Source organism: Scyliorhinus canicula, chromosome 6 (genome assembly GCF_902713615.1).
Source record: "Scyliorhinus canicula chromosome 6, sScyCan1.1, whole genome shotgun sequence".
Taxonomy (NCBI): Eukaryota; Metazoa; Chordata; class Chondrichthyes; order Carcharhiniformes; family Scyliorhinidae; genus Scyliorhinus; species Scyliorhinus canicula.
Genome location: NC_052151.1, coordinates 39011871 through 39035809, shown reverse-complemented (window position 1 = coordinate 39035809; position 23939 = coordinate 39011871). Strand labels below are relative to the sequence as shown.

At 43.3% G+C, this 23939-nt stretch overlaps 2 protein-coding genes across 5 annotated transcripts in view; one reads left to right on the top strand and one right to left on the bottom strand.

Moving 5' to 3' along the window:
- The window catches only part of LOC119967914 (coiled-coil domain-containing protein 162-like), a 208669-nt gene extending 205795 nt beyond the window's left edge, over positions 1-2874 (top strand). The window contains exon 33 of the mRNA XM_038801010.1: positions 2405-2874. Coding sequence (XP_038656938.1) covers positions 2405-2518 — 114 coding nt within the window. The 3' untranslated portion in view covers positions 2519-2874. The remainder of the gene's footprint in view (positions 1-2404) is intronic.
- An 833-nt stretch (positions 2875-3707) lies between these two features.
- Positions 3708-23690, bottom strand: cd164 (CD164 molecule, sialomucin). Of its 4 annotated transcripts, none has more exons than XM_038799195.1 (7): positions 23506-23686; positions 20460-20549; positions 13756-13842; positions 12364-12423; positions 12145-12207; positions 11082-11147; positions 3708-6165 (listed from the first exon to the last, which is right to left on the bottom strand). In XM_038799195.1, the coding sequence occupies exons 1-7, from the start codon at positions 23609-23611 to the stop codon at positions 5999-6001; spliced, it is 639 nt and encodes a 212-aa protein (XP_038655123.1). In that variant the 5' UTR covers positions 23612-23686; the 3' UTR covers positions 3708-5998. The 4 variants fall into 4 exon arrangements, with proteins under 4 accessions (XP_038655123.1, XP_038655127.1, XP_038655126.1 ...); XM_038799199.1 differs by lacking the exon at positions 23506-23686 and adding an exon at positions 21453-21751; XM_038799198.1 differs by lacking the exon at positions 11082-11147 and having other exon boundaries at positions 23506-23690.
- Between the last annotated feature and the right edge of the window lie 249 nt (positions 23691-23939).

Genomic DNA, 23939 nt, shown 5'->3' with positions numbered 1-23939 from the left:
AAATACATAATGAAATGAAAATCACTTGTCACAAGTAGGCTTCAAGTTAAGTTACTGTGACAAGCCCCTATCCGCCACATTTCAGCGCCTGTACAGGGAGGCTGGTACAGGAATTGAACAGGCCTTGGTCTGCTTTACAAGCCCATTGTGCTAAACCAGCCCCTAGGGCAACACAAGGTACACAATGTAAACATAACACCGGCATCAGGTGAAGCATACAGGGCTGTAGTATTAATCAGGTCAGTCCATAAGAGGGTCGTTTAGGAGTCTGGTAAAAGCAGGGAAGCAGCTGTTTTTGAGTCTGTATGTGCGTGTTCTCAGACTTTTGTATCTCCTGCCTGCTTTCCCCAGGCAGCAGGAGGTGTAGATGGAGTCAATGGATGGGAGGCAGGTTCATGTGATGGACTGGGCTGTGTTCACGACTCTCTGAGGTTTCTTGTGGTCTTGGGGCGGAGCAGTTGCCATTCCAGGCTGTGATGCAACCAGATATGATGCTTTCTATGGTGAATCTGTAAAAGTGGGTAAGTTAATGCGGATATGCCAAATTTCCTTAGTTTCCTGAAGCAGTACAGGTGTGTTGAGTTTGCTTGGTGGTAGCATCGACGTTGATGGGCCAGGTCGGATTTTTGGAGATGTGCACCCCTAGGAATTTGAAGCTGCTAACCATCTCCACCTCGGCCCCATTGATGCTGACAGGGATGTGTACAGTACTTTGCTTCCTGAAGTCAATGACCAGCTCTTTTAGTTTTGCAGGCATTGAGGGTGTGATTGTTGTCATTGCACCACTAGGTTCTCTACCTCTCTCCTGTATTGACTCATCGTTATTCGAGACCCAGCCCACTATGGTTGTATCAACAGCAAACTTGTAGATGGGAGTTGGAACCAAATTTTGCCACGCAGTGTACAGGGAGTAGGGGTTCAAGTACACACAGCCTTGCCGGCTATTGTGAGTGGTCAAAGGTACTGAAGGTGTGATTTACTGTACACTGCAGGCCAACTTTTATCATTATAACCCAAATAGAACCAATCCATTTATATGGTGTAAAATCAAAACATGCAAAAAGCTTGTATGCTTAGGTTGAAACATATTATAGCACATACAATGGGTATGTATGCATCATGTTTGATGCAACTATGAAGTTGAGGGGGTATGATTTAAACTTGTGCAACCAAATTCCAAGTGGTCCGAACTTCACACCAAGTTTGATCAACCCCAGCTTGCATTTACATTCCAAACTAAATGCTTAAACATGAAGCTCAATTCAAACTATGAATTTAATATTCGATTCAAAATCAGGTGGACTTACAATCGCTCCAACTAGAGTTCTCAATTATCCAACCAAGTTATGACCTTTCCTGCAGTAGGTATGCATTACTTACTGAAATTATATACAATGATTATATACAATGATGTTGCAATTATGTTGTTAACCTTCATATGGATCAGTAATTGGTTACAGTAGCAGGAAGATTCACTGCAACTGCATGCAGCATCTGAATACAGGTACCTGCAAAATCCATCCCAGATCTCTAACCAAATCGGTTATCACAAACTGGAATCGACAAGCCTAGATCTTCCACAAATAAGGGGAGCACAGTGGTTAGCACAGTTGCCTCAGTGCCAGGGGCCCAGGTTCAATTCCAGCTTTGGTTGACTAACAGAGTTTGCATATTCTCTCCGTGCCTGCATAGGTTTCCTCCGGGTGCTCCAGTTTCCTCCCACAATCCAAAGATGTGAGGGTTAGGTGGATTGGCTATGCTAAAATTTCCCCTCAGTGTCCAAAGATTTTTTTTTAGAAATTTAGAGTGCCCAATTCATTTATTCCAATTAAGGGGCAATTTAGCATGGCCAATGCACATCTGCACTTTTGGGTTGTGGGGGCAAATCCCACGCAAACACGGGGAGAATGTGCAAACTCTACACGAAGTGACCCAGAGCCGGGATCGAACCTGGGACCTCAGTGCCGTGAGACAGCAGTGCTAACCACTGCACCACCATGCTGCCCCTTAGTGTCCAAAGATGTGCAGATATAGTGGGTTGCTCTTTGAGGGTTGGCGCAGACTCGATTGGCTGAATGGCCTAGTTCTGTACTGTAGGCATTCTATGATTATATTTCTTATTATCCATAAAAGAGCAAAGTAGAAAATATGCACTCCTGTAGGACCTCAAGCATATTAAGAGAAAGATGTGTTTAAATTGTATGATTAATGAGCAGTCAGTCCTAACACTGCATAGGCAACACTTAATGGTCCAGGGCAACAAAGGCCCTTTTGCAACTGTTACCCACATCAAGGGCAAGTAGGTATCACATATTTTGAACATGTCTGCTGGTCTTTGAGGAGGGACTGATCGTCATGATAACCATTCTACACATGGGCTGACAAACATATTTATTTTTTAAAGGTTCCATGCAGACTCCGTAACAAGGTGGTGGAAGCACTATTACCAGAGTTGGAAGGACCAACTCATCACAATCTTCTCAGAGAGCTGCAAGACTTCAGATTAAATCAGAATTAATTGGGGAGACTTGCTGGGAGACACATTGCACAGAACGTTTTATTTTTATGTCAAGTTTTCCCAGTTGATGTTCACTGCAGGCTAGTTTTACATTACATTTATTTTCAATGGAATGCGTAAATAAGACATCAGTCATTTAACCAACTCCAGACTAAATGCTATTTTATTGCAGTAAACATTCACAATTGATCAAACATTTGTTCTCATTATTTGGAGGAAGATTGTGGGAGCTGTGGCTTCTTCATTTACTTGTCAAGCCAGGCTGGTTTCTCCCCTACGGTCACAAGAGTCCAGGCTATTCAGCAGACACCAGTCACTCTCCAAAATCTGTTTTGAAATGATGGATCCAATAAAAATGTGACGAGCTTGGATAGGGTGGCAATTGGCACAGATAAGCCATTAATATCAGCTTAAATGCTGCTGATTCTGAAGAGGAATGGAACTTGTTATCTACAAGAGACTAAATATTTCTGACAGCAATATCGATTAGTTTCTGAAGAGAACTAAATGTTTGGGGGAAAGGCACCTTCCAATGACATTTATAATATTTTTTTCCCTATTTACCTTCCAGGAATTTAGTTCCATGAGACAAAGTATTAGCAGGTTATGAAGCTATGGGGACATCACTGTCCAAAATCTCATTCTTATCCTGCACAATACACACTTATTAAAAGCTTACAAACTTAATTCATTCTGCTGCTTATGACCAAAGACTCGGGATACTTTTAGTCCCAGCATGATCAGCAAAATCAACAGAATTGCATCCTTGCTATAGAACAGTACAGCACAGAACAGGCCCTTCGGCCCTCGATGTTGTGCCGAGCAATGATCACCCTACTTAAACCCACGTAACCCGTATACCCAACAATCCCCCCATTAACCTTACACTACGGGCAATTTAGCATGGCCAATCCACCTAACCCGCACATCTTTGGACTGTGGGAGGAAACCGGAGCACCCGGAGGAAACCCACGCACACACGGGGAGGACGTGCAGACTCCACACAGACAGTGACCCAGCCGGGAATCGAACCTGGGACCCTGGAGCTATGAAGCATTGATGCTAACCACCATGCTACCGTGAGGCCCCTATGTAGGCCCCACAGGCTATGTAGGCCTGTACACTTATCCAGTTTTATTTCTGTGACCAAGCTCAACAAGTGTTAATTAAGTAACCCCAGAATCACAAAAACAAGTAAAACATGAAATTTATTGGTTGGTATGGTTACACATTCTGTTCTCAATGAAATTGTGAGGTGTAAAAACACTTCACAATGTTACAGGTAAAGCAGGCATCCAAAAACGCTTCAGCTTTTACACATTACATCACACTTTGGCAAGTGAAGGCAGCAGAGTTCTGAACAAAGCACTTCCAAAACATAAAAATTAACATCCTCTCTTTCTCATCTCCCCCTGCCCTCCAATTATATTTTTGGCCATACTTCAAGTCAATGGCTTGCAAGGTATCCTTTAAGGCACTTTAACCTGAATTCAATTCTCAATTGCACAGCTGAGATGTAGTGCAAATCTTGAGCACCTGAAACTAGAGGACAGTAATATAATGTACAGCTATAACTACAAAGTAATGTCTGGGTGCAGTGAACAATTCAGTGCAATAAATTAAAGCAGCTGAACATGGATCGCCAACAAAGCCCCTCACAGCAGTATACAATTTAGTCTTTTGTTATCTCCAAGTAGGTTGCCCAAATTCAGACATTTCAGTTAAACCAAAGCTTTGTCAATTTAATGCAAAGATCCGCATAGGCACGAAAAACAAATTGACACAGTCCCTTAAGTTTCAGATGACAAACAAAACAAATGCAGCAATGAGACAAAGATAATGCATCATCAACAAGTTAGAGCACTGGAGGGTATTAGCTTGACTATTACAAGATCAGTTTGTTTTTAAAGCAGATTTTAATATTCTACAAGTCCTTTAGTTAGCACTGCTTATCAGAAAGTACTCTGGTTATTCAAATTTGGTGGCCAACTGAGCAGCACCCCTGCCCCATTAAACAGCAAGTGTCATTTCTATGTAGTTTATCATTATAGAGAGGGGTTGGGGTGGGGGGAGGAGAATTTGTGGTATTGTCAGAACTTCAGATTGTCCATTTTTGATTCTGGGAACCAGTCACTTTGCACCAGTTTCAAAGTGATGGAGCTGGGGCATGATTTTCAGCTTTTGATGCTGCTTTGCAAGTTTAATTCATGTACACAAAGGAGGGGGTAAAATCGGCGATGGGACAGTTACACCAGAATATATTTTGCATTTCAAAAGAAAATCTAATTGTACTGATCACCAAATGAAAAATCTGGGTAATCCGTATGTCCATCTTCAAATCATCTGCCTCAGGTCAATAATTTTGTACACAACCTCTCTCTTTCCCCCTCCCCTGAATTGCATCACTGTTCCTGGTTACCATTCACATTTCAATTGCTTCCATTTCCAAAGGGTGCAAGAGCCACACTGTTCCAACCCGAAAGTAATTACTGTGAAGTTATTGTACGCAACTGATCAAATCATTTAAAAAAAGGTATCAAAGCAATTAACCAACCCCAGAATTAAACAACTATATCATACCACGCTTCAAGATTTAGAAATTTAATCTGAAATGATTGTCTTCTAATCTTCACACATCAACAGAACAATTATGTTAAATTCTTCACATTAAGGTCATTGCAAGAGCTACCAACTTTAGTGACAACTGCTCAAAGAGAAACTAAAATTTGCCCATGTATAATCTGTCCTTTTCTTACAACAGCAGAAATCTTCAAAGTACCGTAGCATGCAGTATTTCACAAGAGCCAATGGCCAGGGAGGATAGTGGAACCAAATCAAACACCCAAAATCACCAAGAGTGAATTCCAAATAAAAGTGGATAACATGCTTTCTAATTTACAACCCATTTGTGCATGGTATACAGCCACACTCGTACACCGCAAGTAGAGTGCGTTACTTTGGAGAACGTAAACTAAAAATGGTAAAAGTCTGGATCTAGTGCAAATAATCCAATGATAAATGGTAAATTCAGTTTGGAACATTCACTAAAAATAATTTACATACTGTACTACAGCTATCAGCCCAGTTGGCAGCTCTAAATTACAAATCAACCTTTTTAACACTGAAAAATCTAAAGAGAAAATACTTTTGTGAATACAGAACACTAGTTTGTTTGAAAGACGCTACTGTTCCGAGGACAAAACATTAGCAGGAATAAGGCCACATTTATTTAAGGCATGGCTGTTTTCCCTCCCCCAAATAAATTGATGTGCCCAGTAGTAAATTAAGTTTGGATCAATTAAAGTTTACAGGCCTGTTGAACAAATGATGGCAAGTCAAAACCAAATTTAAAAAGTTATACCATATTCATCATTAAGATATGGCTAATGCTAAAGAGTGGTGTGAGAGCTCCTGAAACGTAACATAGTGGACCAACAATGTAAGCAACAGCTGAGTCAATGTGGTCCATCAGTGAGGTGCTTAGAGCGTATGGTAGTTCCTATCCTTGGTTTTGCAGAACTTCACAGCGAAAAAGATTACAGCTTGCAATCCAAGCACGAGTACAATTCCTCCAATGAAACTTGCTGCATCAAAGGTAGATTTCTTATGAAGCGGCGATGGCACAGGAGTCGTCCCATTACTTGTAGCTGCCGAAAATGAACATACACATTATGGAACAACCAAATTCAGCATACTTTTAGAACTAAACGCAACTAAAGCACAAGTCTATTCTGGGCATGTCATTAGCCTGCTTTAAATGCTCAAAGAGGGCCCGCAGTTGGCCACATGCATACCGTAACAACCAAAGAAACACAAGCATTCAATTGGTTCTCTAGAGACCAAGTAACTGAAAGCAGATGCAGAAGCGAAAGACTCCACTACAGCACTAAAATAATCATGGAGGGATCAGGATGATTTCAGTAATAAGGGAACCATTAGTGGGAGACAGTGGTGTAGGTGTATTGTTACTGGACTAGTGATCCAGGGACTAGGGCAATGTTCTGGGGACACTGGTTCAAATCCCCCCGGGGCAGATGGTGAAATTTGAATTCAATAAAAATCTGAAATTGAAATCTACATGATGTCGATAGTCTTAAAAACCCATCTGGCCCTTTCGGGAAGGGAATTTGCCGTTTGTACCTGGTCTGGCCTATATGTGACTCCAGATCCACAGCAATGGCTTTTAAATGCCATAAGGAATAAGCAATAAATACTGGCCCAGCCAGCAATGCCCACATCCCATGAACAAATAAAAAAAAGTGTGGGATTTCTACAGGCCCATGTTTTGACTTAACAAGGAAAAAGACATGGCCAACTCTATTTTGCGAAAATGAAATGGACGACTACATATAAAGGAAAGGGAACAGAATAGCAATGGTTACAACATACACTTGTATTGCATATTCATGAATGCTGAATCAAAGGCAGGAGATATTGAGACAAGTGAACAATGGTTTGCCCAAACAAATAACTTTGAAAATGATTTTTAAGGAGGGCATTCGAAAGCATGGGGTCAAGGCAGCGGGAAATGCAACCCCCATAGTGGGGTGCTGCACAAGAAGCCAGAGTTATGGAGGACATTGAAACACTAGATTTAAATTGGAGCCAAGACGGCAAAAGGCCATGAAACTATTTAAAAACAAGGATGAAATTTAAGTGAAGCTTTGGCTGTCCAGAAACTATATAGGTGAGTAACTGAAAATGAGTGAGTTCAAGTTTATGGAAGGAAGACAACTGAAGGCTAGCTAGGTCAGCACAGCAGCAGTCACGTCCGAGGCTCTATTTAAAAGTTCAAAATCAAACTTGAAAAGGAAATACAAACTAAAGAAATAGAAAGAAAACCAATTTTTTTAAGATCTGAATAAAAAAGCAAAAATGAAAGCTAATGTGAGAAATGCAGTGTACAATGTAGTGTAACGGTGGGGGGTTGGGAGTCTGTGGCTCTTATAAGACAACACAGCTATATGGAAAAGGGTAGATGGATCAGTTTGCTTTAACCTGTCTCATTTGTGCTTGAACAAGGTAAACTTAAATGCTAAAGTTAAAGGGAAGAGATTGATTTCACAGAATCATAGAATTTACAACGCAGGAGGCGGCCATTCGGCCCATCGAGCCTGCACCGGCTCTTGGAAAGAGCACCCTACCCATGCCCACACCCCATAACCCAGTGACCCCACCCAACCTTTTTTGGACACTGAGCAATTTAGCATGGCCAATCCACCTAACCGGCACGTCTTTGGACTGTGGGAGGAAACCGGAGCACCCAGAGGAAACCCACACAGACATTGGGGAAAACATGCAGACTCCGCACAGACAGTGACCCAAGCCAGGAATCGAACCCGGGACCCTGGAGCTGTGAAGCAACTGTGAACAAAGAAAAGTCCAGCATAGGAACAGGCCTGTTGGCCCTCCAAGCCTGCGGCGACCATGCTGCCCCGTCTCAACTAAAATCTTCTACACTTCCGGGGTCCATATCCCTCTATTCCCATCCTATTCATGTATTTGTCAAGATACCCCTTAAACGTCACTATCGTCCCTGCTTCCACCACCTCCTCCGGTAGCGAGTTCCAGGCACTCACTACCCTCTGTGTTAAAAAAAAAAAAAAAAAAAAAAATTGCCTTGTACATCTCCTCTAAACCTTGCCCCTCACACCTTAAACCTATGCCCCCTAGTAACTGACCCCTCTACCCTGGGTAAAAGCCTCTGACTATCCACTCTGTCTATACCCCTTAATTTTAAAGTCCTCTAACAGGTTGCCCCTCAACCTCTGTCGTTCCAGTGAGAACAAACAGTTTATTCAACCTCTCCTCATAGCTAATGCCCTCCATATCAGGAAATATCCTGGTAAATCTCTTCTGCACTCTCTAAAGCCTTCTGGTAGTGTGGCGACCAGAATTGAACACTACACTATAAGTGTGGCCTAACTAAGGTTCTATATAGCCGCAACATGACTTGCCAATATTTATACTCAATGCCCCGGCCAATGAAGGCAAGCATGCCGTATGCCTTCTTGACTACCTTCTCCACCTGTGTTGTCCCTTTCAGTGACCTGTGGACCTGTACACCTAGATCTCTGACTGTCAATACTCGAGGATTCTACCATTCACTGTATATTCCCTACCTGCATTAGACCTTCCAAAATGCATTACCTCACATTTGTCTGGATTAAACTCCATTTGCCATCTCTCCACCCAAGTTTCCAAACGATCTATGTGTGCTAACCACTGTGCTACTGTGCTGCCCTTATTTGACTAAGTATTAATGCAAAATTGAATATCTTTCCTCAAATTTCAGTGAGGTCTAGTAACAGTGACAATGTGACACAAGTGGAGGAGTTCAAATAACTACTGTCAATGAAATAGTATTCAACATCAATGGGGAAAAAAAACTAGGTGAAAACTGCATTACATCTTAGAATGCAGAGGGAATAGAGGTACAACCACAATCTTAAAGTTCTTTGATTCACTTAGTGCTAGGGGCATGGATGGTTTCCTCCCACAGTCCAAGGAGGTGGATAGAATCATAGAATGTACAGTGCATTAGGCCCATCAAGTCTGCATAGGCCCTTGGAAAGAGGACCATACTCAAACCAACACCGCCACCCTATCCCTGTAACCCCATCTAACCGTTTGGACACTAAGGGGAAATTTAGCATGGCCAAACCACCTGATAGCCATGATAAATTGTCTCTTAGTGTCAAAATGTTAGGTGAAGTTACAGGGATAGTGTGGGGAAATGGGCCTGAGTAGGGTGCTCTTTTGGAAGGTCAGCACAGACAATGGGCCTAATGGCCTCCTTCTGCACTGTATTAGAATTAGAACAGTACAGCACAGAACAGGCCCTTCGGCCCTCAATGTTGTGCCGAGCAATGATCACCCTACCCAAGCCCATGTATCCACCCTATACCAGTAACCCAACAACCCCCATTAACATTATTTTTTAGGACACTACGGGCAATTTAGCCTGGCCAATCCACCTAACCCGCACATCTTTGGACTGTGGGAGGAAACCGGATCACCCGGAGGAAACCCACGCACACACGGGGAGGACGTGCAGACTCCACACAGACAGTACCCCAGCCGGGAATCGAACCTGGGACCCTGGAGCTGTGAAGCATGTATGGATTCTATGATTCTCTATGATAAGAGCACATGGTGAAGGGGGCAACATTTTAGCATTAAAGAAAGATTGGTTAGCTAACAGTAAGCAGAGAGGGATGCACGAGTCTTTCAGATTGTCAAGTGCCTCAGGGATCAGGATGAAGGGTTGGATGAAGGGAGCAAAACGCGTGGTATCTAAATTTCCCAATGACAGATAGGAAAGTAGGCAGTGTGTCAACAAAGGGAAATACACAGGCTAAGTGAGCAAGAGTTTGGCAGATGGCGTATACTACTGGCAAACATGAACCTGTTCACTTTGGAAGGGTGAATAAAAAAAGGTGTATTTAAATGAAGAAAGATTGCACAAGTCAGAAGGATCTAGGTACATCATAGAATTTGCAGTGCAGGAGACCGTTAGGCCCATCGAGTCTGCACTGGCTCTTAGAAAGAGCACCCTACCCACGGTCAACACCTCCACCCTATCCTCATAACCCAGTAACCCCATCCAACACAAGGGCAATTTTGGACACTAAGGGCAATTTATCATGGCCAATCCACCAAACCTGCACATCTTTGGAATGCGGGAGGAAACCTGAGCACCCGGAGGAAACCCACGGACACGCGGGGAGGATGTGCAGGCTCCGCACAGACAGTGACCTAAGCCGGAATCGAACCTGGGACCCTGGAGCTGTGAAGCAATTGTGCTATCCACAATGCTACCGTGCTGCCCAACATGAATCACAAATTGTATGCAGTTACAGCAAGTGATAAGGAATGAAAATGAAATATAAAAGTGAGATTTACTACAGTTGCACAGGTCCTTGGTGAGGCCACATTAAAAAAATAATGACTTCAGAAGCAGTTTAGAGAAGGTTCACTGAACTCATCCCTGGGATGGTGGCGTTGTCTTATGATGAAAGGTTGAACAGGTTAGGCCTATACCCATTGGAGTTAAGAACGAGAGGTGATCTTACTGAAACACAAGATCCTGAAGGTTGTTTGATAGGATGGATACCCGGAAGAGGTTTCCTCTTGTGGGAGACACTAAAACTAGGGGATGTACTTTAAAAATGAGAGAGGAACCGAAACCTTTTCTTTCAGAGTTGCTGGAGTATGGAATTTTCTTCCACAGAAAGTGGTAGATTAAGTTTTTGAATTTAGTTAAGGCAAAGTCAGACGTTTCTGTAAGGCAAGGGAATCAAAAGTTTGGTGGGGGTGAGTGAGGAAAAGACGGGAAAGTGGAGCTGAGACCATGATCTTTTCGAACGGCGGAGCAGGCTTGAAGGATGAAATGGCCTACACTCTTGCTCCTAGGTTCTTTGTCATATACAATAATACCTGGATCATCTTTTAGAAGCAGTTCCCGTTGGTACTAATTGCTCCAATACAAATATTCAGGAACACTACTGGAAATATTCTTTTACCTCCAAGCAAAGAACATGCAATATATTTTCACATTTACCTGCTGTGGTAAGGCTGCTGGTATTGGGTGCCAGAGTAACCATTGTGCTAACCGGAGTGAAAGTAGCTGTGCAGCAAGTCATAACAGAAGGTGGTTAATGGAATAAACGTAATAATTGTACACCATTTGATGGTCAATAGTCAGATTAAAATTTTGAAACCTGTCACAGTGGGACCAGAGATAAACAGTTAGCCAGTTTTTATGGCTATGTATTGGAACACAAGTTGCACATGGCATCATTTTTGTGGGGAAGAAAATGTCAGAATCTGTATTGGGCAATATCCAGAACCAAAACAAAGCAACTTGAACCTATCCTATTACTGACCCATGCCTCGCATCTTAACACTGAACACAGGAGGAGGCTAGTCAATCAACATACTAATCTCTTCTCTACTAACTAGAATACAGGAAATGTACAGCATTTAAAAAGAAAACAGGGATGGGATTTTCCAATCATTTCAAGAATATGAAAGCATCACAGACTGATAAAATGAGACCCTTTGGATAGAAGTATGATTTTTACTAGAACATTCTGTAAAGACCAGATCACTTTATGTAGGTGCTCAATTTAAAAAAATTTTTATGGTTTAGTGGAATCACCAATGATTGTCGACCCGACATGTGTGCATCAGGATATAAGCTGTCGAAGTTAAAATACTAATTTGAGAAATTCAAACCATAGCTTGGATTTCAACACGACATGCCTACTTTCTCCAGTCATCTTACCAGTCAGGGAACTGTCCTGCATCATTATATAATCAGAGCGAGAAGAATCCCAGGCCCAGAATGCAGGTCTACCCTCAAAATTAATGCAGATGTGAGAAACCAAATAAAAACACAATGCTGGGAAATACTCCGCAGATCTGATAATATCTGCTCTGATGAAAGGCCATCAGCCCCGCTCTAATGATGCTGCCAGAGTGGAGTATTTTCAGCATTTGTGTTTTTAATACAGGTCCCAAGGCAAGCTGTTTCCACCAAAAAGCAATTACCCAAATAAATATCTCTATATTAAAAAAAAATCATAGGTAACGCACAGAAAGCCATCAGATTGTCCCATTACCTGAAGTAGAAGAGTTTGAAGAGTTGGTAGATGAAGCAGGAGTTGCAGTTGTATGTGTAGTGGCTGAAGGACAAGAACAGCAAGCAAAGCATTTACAAGTAGCCACCACCAGATATCGTACTTCACGAGTCACAAGTTATACAAAATTTAAAACTCAGTATCCTCGGATTGATGTTGGATCACTGCTCTGCACATAACCCCACCAGATTATCTCATTACCTGAAGTGGAAGTGTTTGAAGCGCTGGTAGTCAGAGGAGTTGCAGTTGTACTTCCAGAAGCTGAAATACACGAACAGCATGACAACCATTTAAAAAAGCAAATACAACTTGTACCAGGTAAGTCAACAGATCATAACGCAGAAGTCGCATTTACATAAGAAGTTAAAGCTGCAGTATCCTGGGATTCTCATGAACTTGAAATTAACTATTTTCCATTCTGAAGGCAACAATTTTATAGTCTCAAGGACAGACAAGAACGCCCACACCTAGATCAATTTTAGAAAACTCCAGGGACAGAGATTAAAGTAGATAGTTTTAGTTGGAAGGAGGGAGGGCTGGGATGGAAAGCGGAAGAACTTGCAGTAGGCTAAGGTACCTCCTGCACCAGTAATTCTACAACTTAGGAAATCTGACAGTTGCAATCTTTTATTGAACTTGCGTTTAGTCTTTCTTCAATTAGAGGAAGAGCCTTGTTTCCCAATTCCATGTGCCAATTCAGCCCTATTGTGTTAGCACTGGATCTGAACTGTACCAAGGAATCTTAAATTCCATTACAACTGTGATTGCCAAATTAATGGCTAAGCAATAAGGATATTACACAAGAACTCATTTTAAATAAAAATCTCACTGGAGGCAACCAGTTTTACCAACTCATTCACACACTAACGATATTGCTTGTGCTTTGCACTCATGGTCAGTGCACAAAATTTATATAGTGTCTAGAAGCAATTCCCAGGTTGTCAAAAACAGAAATGCATACATGATTATGCAAAAATACCTGCCCTCCAAGCAAGGTAGAGCAGGCTGGTGTCCCAAAGTTGCATGTTGCTACGGCGGCAGTGCTCAATTTGCATGCCAAAGTCAAATAGCTCTTTTTGGACCCAGTGAAAAATTCAGACTCCAAGTTTAAAAGAAAAAACAAAATCACAGCAGATCCATAAAATATTGGTTACAATCCTTAACTAGAATTGGGTAACTGGATTGAATCATTGAATAAAGTTGCCCTATTTTAGGGAATTGCCCAGTTTTCCAGATTGGAAATGTATACAAATAAGAGTTTTTGTACAAGACTATTATAGAAATAGGTACGGTAGATATAGTTAAGGAAAAACATTCCCGATTAGCAGATCATACAAGGAGCAGGGGTCAAAGATTTATGGTTTTGAGTTGCACGATGAAGCAGTTCAAAGCTTATGTTGTGCCAGCCTACACCTTGTTTTCAATTCTATTTTCGTATTTCTTTAAATCTATTTTTCCATTTTATAAAAGGCAAAACAATTAGCAAATTGTGAAGAGGAATCCAACCGACATTATGGTTTGGTTTTTAAAAAAGTGCTATCAAAATTGCCTCAAACTACAGCCATTAGAAAGCCACACAAATGGTTTTCTCACCTTCACACACAGTCTCATTCCCCAATGTGCAATTTTTCAATGGAACCAGTGCTGCGCTGACACATTGTTCTTCACTTTTACCTCCACCTGGAACACCATAAAGGTTGGTTAGCAAATTTATATACAGAATCAGGCATTTAAGCACAGGTTCAATTTACCATTAAATCATCGACTTTTTCCTTGGGATGCAATTGACTATCAGTGATTTCGTGGAAAAGTATTCCATGCTTTTACACACATCACAGCTTTCCAACTGGAACCTTTTCTTTAAACCAACATTTAAAAAAATGTAGATGGCAGAGCTGCAGTCACAACTGCAGTAACGCCACAAGTTGAACTTCTGCTTGGCAAGTATCTGTCGATTTTTCACAGAACAAAGACACATGCAAGCTCACGATATTGTACAAGAACAGCCATGAACACACAACATAGGACTACAAGTGTAAGCAGCAAGCTATAGATGCAGTTGAGTGCTACCACAACCAATGGATCAAATCAAAGCTCCTTCGCCCCGCCACATCTGGTGGTGGATGGTGGAAAATTAAACTTGATGGAACTACAAGGTGGATCTACAAACACCCGCAACGAAATCAAGACCCCAGCAGGTGTCTATAACCACTTAAAAGTGCCAAATGGATTATCCATCTTTGCTTTCTCCCGAAGTTCCCACTTTTTTATTTCTTAGGATAAGAATGTCAGTGGCTAGACCAGCATTTTTATTGCCCATCCCTAACTGTCCTTGTGAAGGTGGTGGTGAGCCCCATTTTTTGAACAGTTATCACAGAATCAAGTCTCTTGCGAATTTGATTGAATGTGATAAAATGGCATTAGCGTACTAAATACAACAAAGGCCCCGACAACCCATCTTGTGATATTACAGACTGGCTCCGGAATTAGCTGTGCCTTGAGCTGTCACTATACTACTACAATACTGGTATTGGTCTAATAATGTGGCATTGCCCACATATGATTGTCCCACACTCAGGACACATCCAATCCAGCCAAGTATCACCACATCAGGCCACTCCCAATCATCAGCAAGGTGATGGAAGCAGTCACGGACGGTGCTACCATGTAGCACATAGCAATGTGCCATGTACTGATGCTCAGTGAGGGTTGTTTTAGACTTATCTTTAGACTCATTACAGTCTTCGCTCAATCATGCAAGAGTTGAATTCCAGAGGCAAGAGTGACTACCCATAAAATGAAGTTAGTATTGTGATAGAGTATGGCATCAGTAAAAATTAAAAACACTCCACTGTTTGCAGTTATACCAAGCACAAAGGAAGATGATTGTGGATCTTGCAGGCCAATTATCAGTCCCAGGATATCTATGCTGTAGTTGTTCAGCACAGTGAACAGAGGGGAGAAAACAAATCCCTGGCCTAATTGCCTTGATGTCCAATCCCTCTACACCTCGATCTCCCACTGCTTCTTCCTTGAGCAAAGGCCCAAACAATCTCCATCCACCACCACTCTCTCCTCCACCTGGCTGAACTTGTTCTGCCACTCAATAATTTCCCCTTTAACTTGTCCTACTTCCTGAAAACGTGGCTATGGGTAGCTGCATGGGCAACAGTTATGCCTGTTCAGTGTGGGTTATGTAGAACACTCCTTGTTCCACTCCAACTCAGTGCCCCTCCCACAACTTTTTCCAATTACATCTATGGCTGTATTGATGCTCCCCTCTGTATCTGGAAAAATACATTCATGCTCTCTTCTGGATCTGGAAAAATGTATTGATTTTGCTTCCAATTTCCACACCTCTCTTACCTTCATGATTCATCTGATATTTCCCTTCCTTAACTCCGCTGTCCCCATTTCTGGCAATACCACTGACCACCCACCGATTCCCACAGCTACCTAGACTACAGCTCCTCATGCTAAAGTCCATTTTCATAGTTTGCTTTTTTTCCCTGGAAAGGAAAAACACCTGTTCTGATGGTGCTCCTGAAATGTCTGTTTCCCTGCGCCTGTGGATGACAGGGCACTCAACCGGGTTTGACCCATTTTCCACATTTCTGTCCTCACTCCTTCCTTCCAGAACAGAGATAGGAGCTCTCTCCACCCCCAAAACCGTCCTCACTTTCCACCCCACCAGTCTCCACATTCAAAGGGTCACCCTCTGCCATTTCCAGCATGATGCCACCACCAAACACACCTTCCTGTCAGCATTCTGCAAGAACCACCCCTAACTCTTGGTATGTTTGGGTGTGCCCTTCTCTTCTATACATGTGTGTGTGTGTGTGTGTGTGTGTGTGTGTGTGTGTATGTGTGTATGTGTGTATGTGTGTATGTGTGTATGTGTGTATGTGTGTATGTGTATGTATGTGTGTGTGTGTGTGTGTGTGTGTGTGTGTGTGTGTGTGTGTGTGTATGTATGTATGTATGTATGTATGTATATATATATATATATGTCTCTTATCCGGTGTACATAACGGTAAATATACTTTGTTCAAAAGCCCAATAATAAACATTTATTAAAAACTCTTAATCCCCTGCCCACACCACCTTCCTTTGCAATCGCACAAGGTGTAGCACCTGCCTCATTACCTCCTGCCCCAAACATTCCTTTCAGGTGAAGCAACAGTTCACCTGCACTTCCTTCAATTTGATGTACTGTATTCACTGCTCCAAATTCCGCCTCGCCCGGAGAGAGTAAACACAGACTGAGTAGCTGCTTTGCGGAACACCTCACTCAGTCCAAAGGCATGACTCCAAACTTCCAGCCGCTTGCCATTTCAACACACATCTTGCTCTCATGCCCACCCTTAGCCTGCTGCAATGTTCCTGTGAAGCCCAACGCAAACTGGAGGAGCTATTAGGCACATTATAGCCCTCAAGACTCAATATTGAGTTGAACAACTTTCCCTTCGGTCTTGACCCTTTTTATAAATATCCAAAACATTTTGTTCCAATGCAAAAAAAAACCCTTCCCCACTGGGCCACCTGTCATTTATTCTTATGTTATGCTTTCACTGAGCAGTAACTTTTCTTATATTTTATCCCAATACAACTACTAGCACCTTTTATGGTCCCTGCACCTACTCTTCCTGTGCTGTGACCTACACATCTTTGTTACAATCTCTCCAATTTCCCAATTCAGTGATGTACTCTGCTCCACCCGAGTACATAACCCATCACACTCTGAAGAGTCAAAGTCTCAAAAGGTTAACTATTTTCGCTCTCCACAGATGCTGCCAGATCTGTTGAGCTTTCCCAGTGTTCTGATTTTTGTTTCAGATTCCAGCATCCACAGTATTTTGTTTTTATTCTATTATTCCTACTTCTCTGAACTTTGTGATCAATGGAAACGGAGAGGAGACGCAACGTGGCCAAAATAAGATGCTTTACATAATGCAGCCAGCAAGTCATTCTGTCAAATATTTCTTGGAATGCAGACCAACAGCTTAAACAGGTTATTTCATACGAGCTGTAGCCAGCACTAGAAAACTTTGGAGGGAGGCCGTGACGTGGCATAGTGATATTGTCACTGGACTAGTAATGCAGAGACTCAGAGTAATGATCTGGGGACCGAGGTTGAAATACCACCACTGCAGACGGTGAAGTTTAAATTCAATAAAAAAAACTGGAATTAAAAGTCTAGCGATGACCAAGAAACCATTGTCGATTGCCATAAAAGCCCATCTGGTTCACTAATGTCCTTCAGGGAAGGAAATCTGCCATCCTTACCTGGTCTGGCCTATATGCGACTCCAGACCCACAGCAATGTGGTTGACTCTTAACTGCCCCCTCAAGCGCCTTTAGGGGTGGGTAATAAATGCTGGCACAGCCTGCGACGCCCATGTCCCATGAACAAATAAAACAAAAGTCAGAATGGAGCAACCACAGTTCAGAGGGCCTTTTGCCAAACATTATAACTTATATTGGCATACTGTCAGGACGCGAGTGACCCTTCACTTGTGATTAAGGGCAGCACGGTATCAGTGGTTAGCACAGTTGCTTCACAGCTCCAGGATCACTAGTTCGATTCCCGGCTTGGGTCACTGTCTGTGTGGAGTCTGCACGTTCTCCCCGTGTCTGCGTGGGTTTCCTCTGGGTTCCTCCCACATTCCAAAGATGTGCAGGTTAGGTGGATTGGCCATGCTAAATTGTCCTTCGTGTCCAAAAAGGTTGGGGCTACTGGGATAGGTTGGAAGTGTGGGCTTAAATGGGGTGCTCTTTCAAAGGGCCGGTACAGACTCGAAAGGCCAAATGGCCTCCTTCTGCGCTGTAAATTCAGCTCCAATCAAATTTCCTCAGGCTTACTCTCTGGATGTCTGAACACTACAAGAAGAACTAAGATAGGGATAGTGAAGAACAATTGTAGTGAAGGAGGTGGAAGAGTAAATACTGGGCAACAACTCCACCAGCAGCATAAAAGTTCTGTGCCACTGGAATTATGAGAGTTTAAAGCTCACTGACCTGCTCTGGGAAACGTTATTCAAACCTCCACTGGCTGGAGCTGCTTGGAGCCTGCAGTGAAAGTGTCCCCAAAGATCACAGCACAGTGCAACACCAGAAAACACCACCCCAACTCCTTCACTATCACTGGGTCAAAATCCTGGAACTCTCTCCCTAATGGCATTGTGGTGTACCCACACCTCAGGGACTGCAGCAGTTCAAGGCAGCCAACTCAACACCATCTTCTGGAGGGCAACTAGGATGGGGGGCATCTTATTGAAACTTACAGGATATTGAGGGGCCTAGATGGAGTGGATGTGGAGAGGATGTTTCCACTGGTAGGAAAAACTAGAACCAGAGGACACAGCCTCAGATGAGGAGGTATTTCTTCAGCCAGAGGGTGGTGAATCTGTGCAGCTCGTTGCCACAGAAGGCTATGGAGGCCAAATCACTCAAGACAGAGCTAGATAGGTTCTTGATTAATAAGGGATCAGTGGTTATGGGGAGAAGGCAGGAGAACGGGGATGAGAAGGCCATGATTGAATGTTGGAGCAGTCCGATGGGCTGAACGGCCTAATTCTGCTCCTATGTCTTATGGTCTTAACTAATAAATGTTGGCCCAACTAGCGATGCCCACATTCCCTAAATGAATTTTTAAAAACTCAGGAAGGCCACAATTTTATTTTATTTTTTTAAACTGCACTGTCTGCCGGAATGAAATGAAAAGTAAATTGCTTATTGTCACAAGTAGGCTTCAAATGAAGTTACTGTGAAATGCCCCTAGTCGCCACATTCCAGCGCCTGTTCGGGGAGGTTGTTACGGGAACCAAAGCGTGCTGCTGGCCTGCCTTGGTCTGCTTTCAAAGTCAGCGATTTAGCCCTGTGCTAAACAGCCCCTGTTTAAAAGGAGGAAAGGAGGTAGGTTTAACGGGTACATAGTTACAAAGTGGGTTTATTTCTTCCAACCTAACTATTGGTATAAAACTAGCAGAACCACCCACGGTTATCAATTTAAATAGCTTTGTCGGATGGTTCACAGCACAATTATGGCAATTGTCATGGGGGAATCAACTCTTCTGGACAACTGCCACATAAAACCTTACCTGGGAACTTCAGAAAGGCATTCTCCAGAGCATCTTTGGGGTACCCCCAAAAACAACACTTGGGAGCTAGAAGGTTAGCCCTTCAAGTCAACAATCCTTCATTTTCCTCATCCCACCAGAATAGTCAATCATACTTTTGACCTTTTTGCTTATTTAATACCATCAGCATGGATACAGAATTCAGCATTCTTATTTGTGCAATGATCTCAGAACTGTTTTATTTGTTCTTCTGTAGCTGCTAGTGCAGAATATCCTGGACAAACATACTGCAATTTTGCTTTATTAAATGCAGGAGTTAGTTGGATGCTGGAGGTAGATAAACAAGCATCGCCTTACATCCCACCCAGAAGGGCAAGGGTTACTGGTAAAGCATTTCCCAGTCACGATAGCATTCAGTCCTTGAATAAACCCAAGAGGGGCAACTTTTGGCATGAAAAGAGGAAAGGGAATAGTCGCAAACAGTTTTACAGGAGGCAGATTTGAGCATGCAATTTGAGCTTGGCAACAGTAGATATATCACAATCATCATTGCAAGGTCCCATTTTAATTTATAGTTTCTTTTTCCTCTTCCTGAGCTAAAAAGTCTGGGTAGAACTGAAAATTATACCTAAAATGTCATGTGTTTGTTAGAATATATGAAGACCAGAAACATCATTTATTCAGGTCACCATAATGAAGAACTGATTAACATACATTTCCTGAAATTATTAAATCTCTCAAATTCACCATTGCATTCTCAAGGTGTTCCAGTGACTTGTGTTGCTAAAGCAATACAGAACATACAAATCCAGGCAGCATGTTAACTGCTAGCTTTTGGAGCAGTGTCTGTTAACACAAAACTGGTGAGTAATCCTTAGGAAAAGTAATACTTACAACACTATTAAAAAATCAGTGCATCTCATGAAATCATGGTTGCAATTAAATCTAGAATTAAATGAATATCTCTCAGACCCATTTTTATGTATGATCACCAAACATTAACTCATGGACAAGTGTTTGAATTCTCCAAAATACATGGCTCGGAATTTTTTTTATGTCTTACCTATCATTTAATTTTCAGAAGCTCAAATTTGTGTGCAATTTATATAAAGCAAAAAGGGACTCCCAACCGTTCCTAGTTATCCAAGAACTGACCTAACTATAAAAAAGTTGCTGGTGATGCTCAAAACTATAACAGAACACAACAAAATCTTTTACCTCTACACACCATCCAGGAGCAGGTCAGATTGGCATTCGTGTGGTTTTGAGAAGTGCAATCAGCACAATTCTTTAAAGTGCTGCAATCCTCTAGAAAAAATACAATAAAAACAGTCAAATGTAGCACACAGCTAGTTGGGAGTGAATAAAGCAAAAAACTACTTGGTAAGCCATTAATTGTTTTACTTCAGTACTGAAATAAAAATGTGAATACTATGTCAACGATATCGATATTGGAAATAGCTTTGAACGCAACTTCACGCAGCATGATTCTTAGTATTTTCAGCAGAAGGAAAAAATACTTCTACTGGTACTAAACCTCCTACAGGGTTCCTGAAAGAATTTCTGCTCCTCAGGAGGGGGTGTGCAATGTGAACATAGCTGCCAAGATACAGCTAAATCAAGTCAAATGTGAAAAGCGTACTTTATCTGTAAGTTTATCTAATCAGGGAAAATGTTTACTTAAGTCAGGAGACTATCTTGGAACAGTTAGTTTACAAAAATGTAATTAAAATGGTAGTAACTACACATTTTATAGCATTCTGAGTGTATGAAATGGTGCCCTTGGTCCATAAGTTGTCCCAGGAATCAAGGTCACAATGCTTGGGGAACTCAGTCTGCTTGTTTGTCCAGAGGTTTGAAAAGGACTGCTTTGAAATGGTTATCTCCATGGCAAATGAATCCTAAATCAGAACATCAAGATCTGTTGGTATCACAACTTGAGACACAATTCATGTAAACATTACATGTAGCTCCCAGGATTTCACATTACACACTTTGCAGTCAATAACGACAAAGCCTGGAAACTGATGAATGTATCCAAGTAAAAATATTAGGAAGAAGCCTTCCTTTCCGAAATGAATGAAAAATAAAAAATCACTTGTCACGTGTAGGCTTCAATGAAGTTACTGTGAAACGCCCCTAGTCGCTACATTCCGGCACCTGCTCTGGGAGGCAGAATTCTACAGGAATTGAACTGTGCTGTTGGCCTACCTTGGTCTTCTTTAAAAGCCAGCGATTTAGCCCAGTGTGCTAGTCTGCTACGGACTCCAAATAATATCAGGCAGGTGTGGTATCTTTAGTCGTTCATGTCTTCCCCTGATAAGCTATGAGTTTTCCTTTGAACCTCCACATATAATTTAAACCCCAAAGCGAAATATTGTAGACATCCACGTGTTATTCCATGGGGTGCGAAGCAAGAAAATTTAAAAGGCAAGAATTTCTACTGCATATCTTGACTAAACAACCAGTAGAATCTGCTTTAGCGCAGATGACAGCTCTTACTTCAGCACTGGAACTGTGCCGACTTTAAAAAAGCAAACATAAGCAAGCTGTTTCCTGAGCAACAGGACTCCACCCCAGTACACAAAGTAAATCTCTGCTGAAATCAGTACTCCATGGGTTTAGAATTGTTCAGCCTACCATTGCAGTACGCTTTACAATAGATTAGGTGGGTGCATTTGATATTCCCAGATTCCCTGCTGAGACTGGCCAGAAGAGGGAGAGAACTACAGATGGTTCCCAGAGTTTTTCTGGAGACTGGATTGCGTTAAGTTACAGGAAGTTACTTCATCTTTTAAAATTCATTTAATCACCTTTCAGTTGAATGAGCTGCAGACAGTACTGAAAAGACAGAATTGCAGGTAGAGTGTGAAGAGGGAATTAGATCAATACTAGTTACTTTAATAGAAAACTTAAAGGATCGCAAAGTCAGATCACCACTATCTTAAAATTTACATACTGTTAAGAGCCACGCATTTGAAGCAAGAGCTGAACTCGTGAGTTAACTGCATCAATAAATTCAACTTGAGAACGTCATTCATAATGCTGATTTTGAAAGGGTATTTCAGTATGGCCATTCCATCCAAAATCTTTAAGATTTTGAAACCTGAACTTGGATATCATGCAACAAATCTTATTTATTTCATTCAATTTTCAGGGCATGGACTTGCCATAACTGGCTTCTAATGCCCAACACTAACTGCCCTCAAGGTGGTGGCCCACCATCATCTTAAACCACCGCAGTCTAGGTGGCTAAGATATTGTTAAAGGGACTCCCAGGATTTTAAATTTGCAAACATGAAATGTCCCCCTCACCCTCCCGAATGCGGGGCCTGAAAACATGGGTTAGGGTAATCAACAAACAAAAAGTTCAAATTCATCCTATTTACTTAATCGGGTTCCTAATTCGCTGCATGCCTTTTGGGGGAAATAGATATTACAACCAAAATGTATTTAAGCATTTAAAAGTTGAGAAAGTGGGAACCTGGGCTTTCCACAGTAGCAGCACATCCCAGTGTTGAATCACAGACACACGAAGCACTTTTGTCAGGTTCAATAAAACAGGGGAAGGCACGATAGGCTGACCCCAGGGAGGGGGCTGCCACCATTATACACAAGGTGTAAGTGGGTCTTTCTGGCGGCAGTGGCGGGTCGGGTCTCTCTGCAGCCCCACCCCCAGACCCCCCTGGGCCGCTCACCCCAGCTGTACGACCTCCCCTCTCGGGATGGTTTTTCAAGGGCCTGTAAATTGGTGAAACAGAGGATGGGCCTGGGCGCTGAGGCCCCCACTCGTCCCGGCTCCCAGACCGAGGCCCCGCTCCCTGACTGAGGCCCCGCTAATCCCCGGTCCGGCTCCCCGACCCCCCCGACTCCCTGACCGAGGATCCAGTTAATCCCCGGCCCGGCTCCCAGACCGAGGATCCAGTTAATCCCCGGCCCGGCTCCCAGACCGAGGATCCAGTTAATCCCCGGCCCGGCTCCCAGACCGAGGCCCCGCTAATCCCCGGCCCGGCTCCCAGACCGAGGCCCCGCTAATCCCCGGCCCGGCTCCCAGACCGAGGGCCCCGCTTCCCCCCCGGCTCCCTGTCCGAGGGGCCCGGCTCCCTGTCCGAGGGGCCCGGCTCCCTGTCCGAGGGGCCCGGCTCCCTGTCCGAGGGGCCCGGCTCCCTGTCCGAGGGGCCCGGCTCCCTGTCCGAGGGGCCCGGCTCCCTGTCCGAGGGGCCCGGCTCCCTGTCCGAGGGGCCCGCCGGCCGGGTGATCATACCTGTCCCTCCTGCCGAGCACAGCCTCCCGCTCCAGCACAGCAGGACGGCGAGGGCGCCGCACAGCAGCGGCCAACGCATGATGAGAGCGGCGCGGGGCAGAGACATTCGGAAGCAGAGCCGCAACCGCCACCGCTCCAGCTCCGCAAACAACGTCCGAGCTCACGTGACCGGCCCGCGCCGGGTGGGGGGCGGGGGGAGCAGCGGGATTGGCTGAGCCCCATCTGGATACCGCCCCGGGATTGGCTGAACTCCATCCTGATACCGCCCCATCCGGATACCGCCCCGGGATTGCCTGGGCCGCCTCCTGTCCCGGGATTGGCTGAGCCACCTCCTGCCCCAGGATTGGCTAAAAGCCGTTGTCCCGCGATTGGCTGTGAGTCGCTTCCTGTCCTCGGATTGGCTAAGAGCCGTCACCTGCCCCGGGATTGGCTGA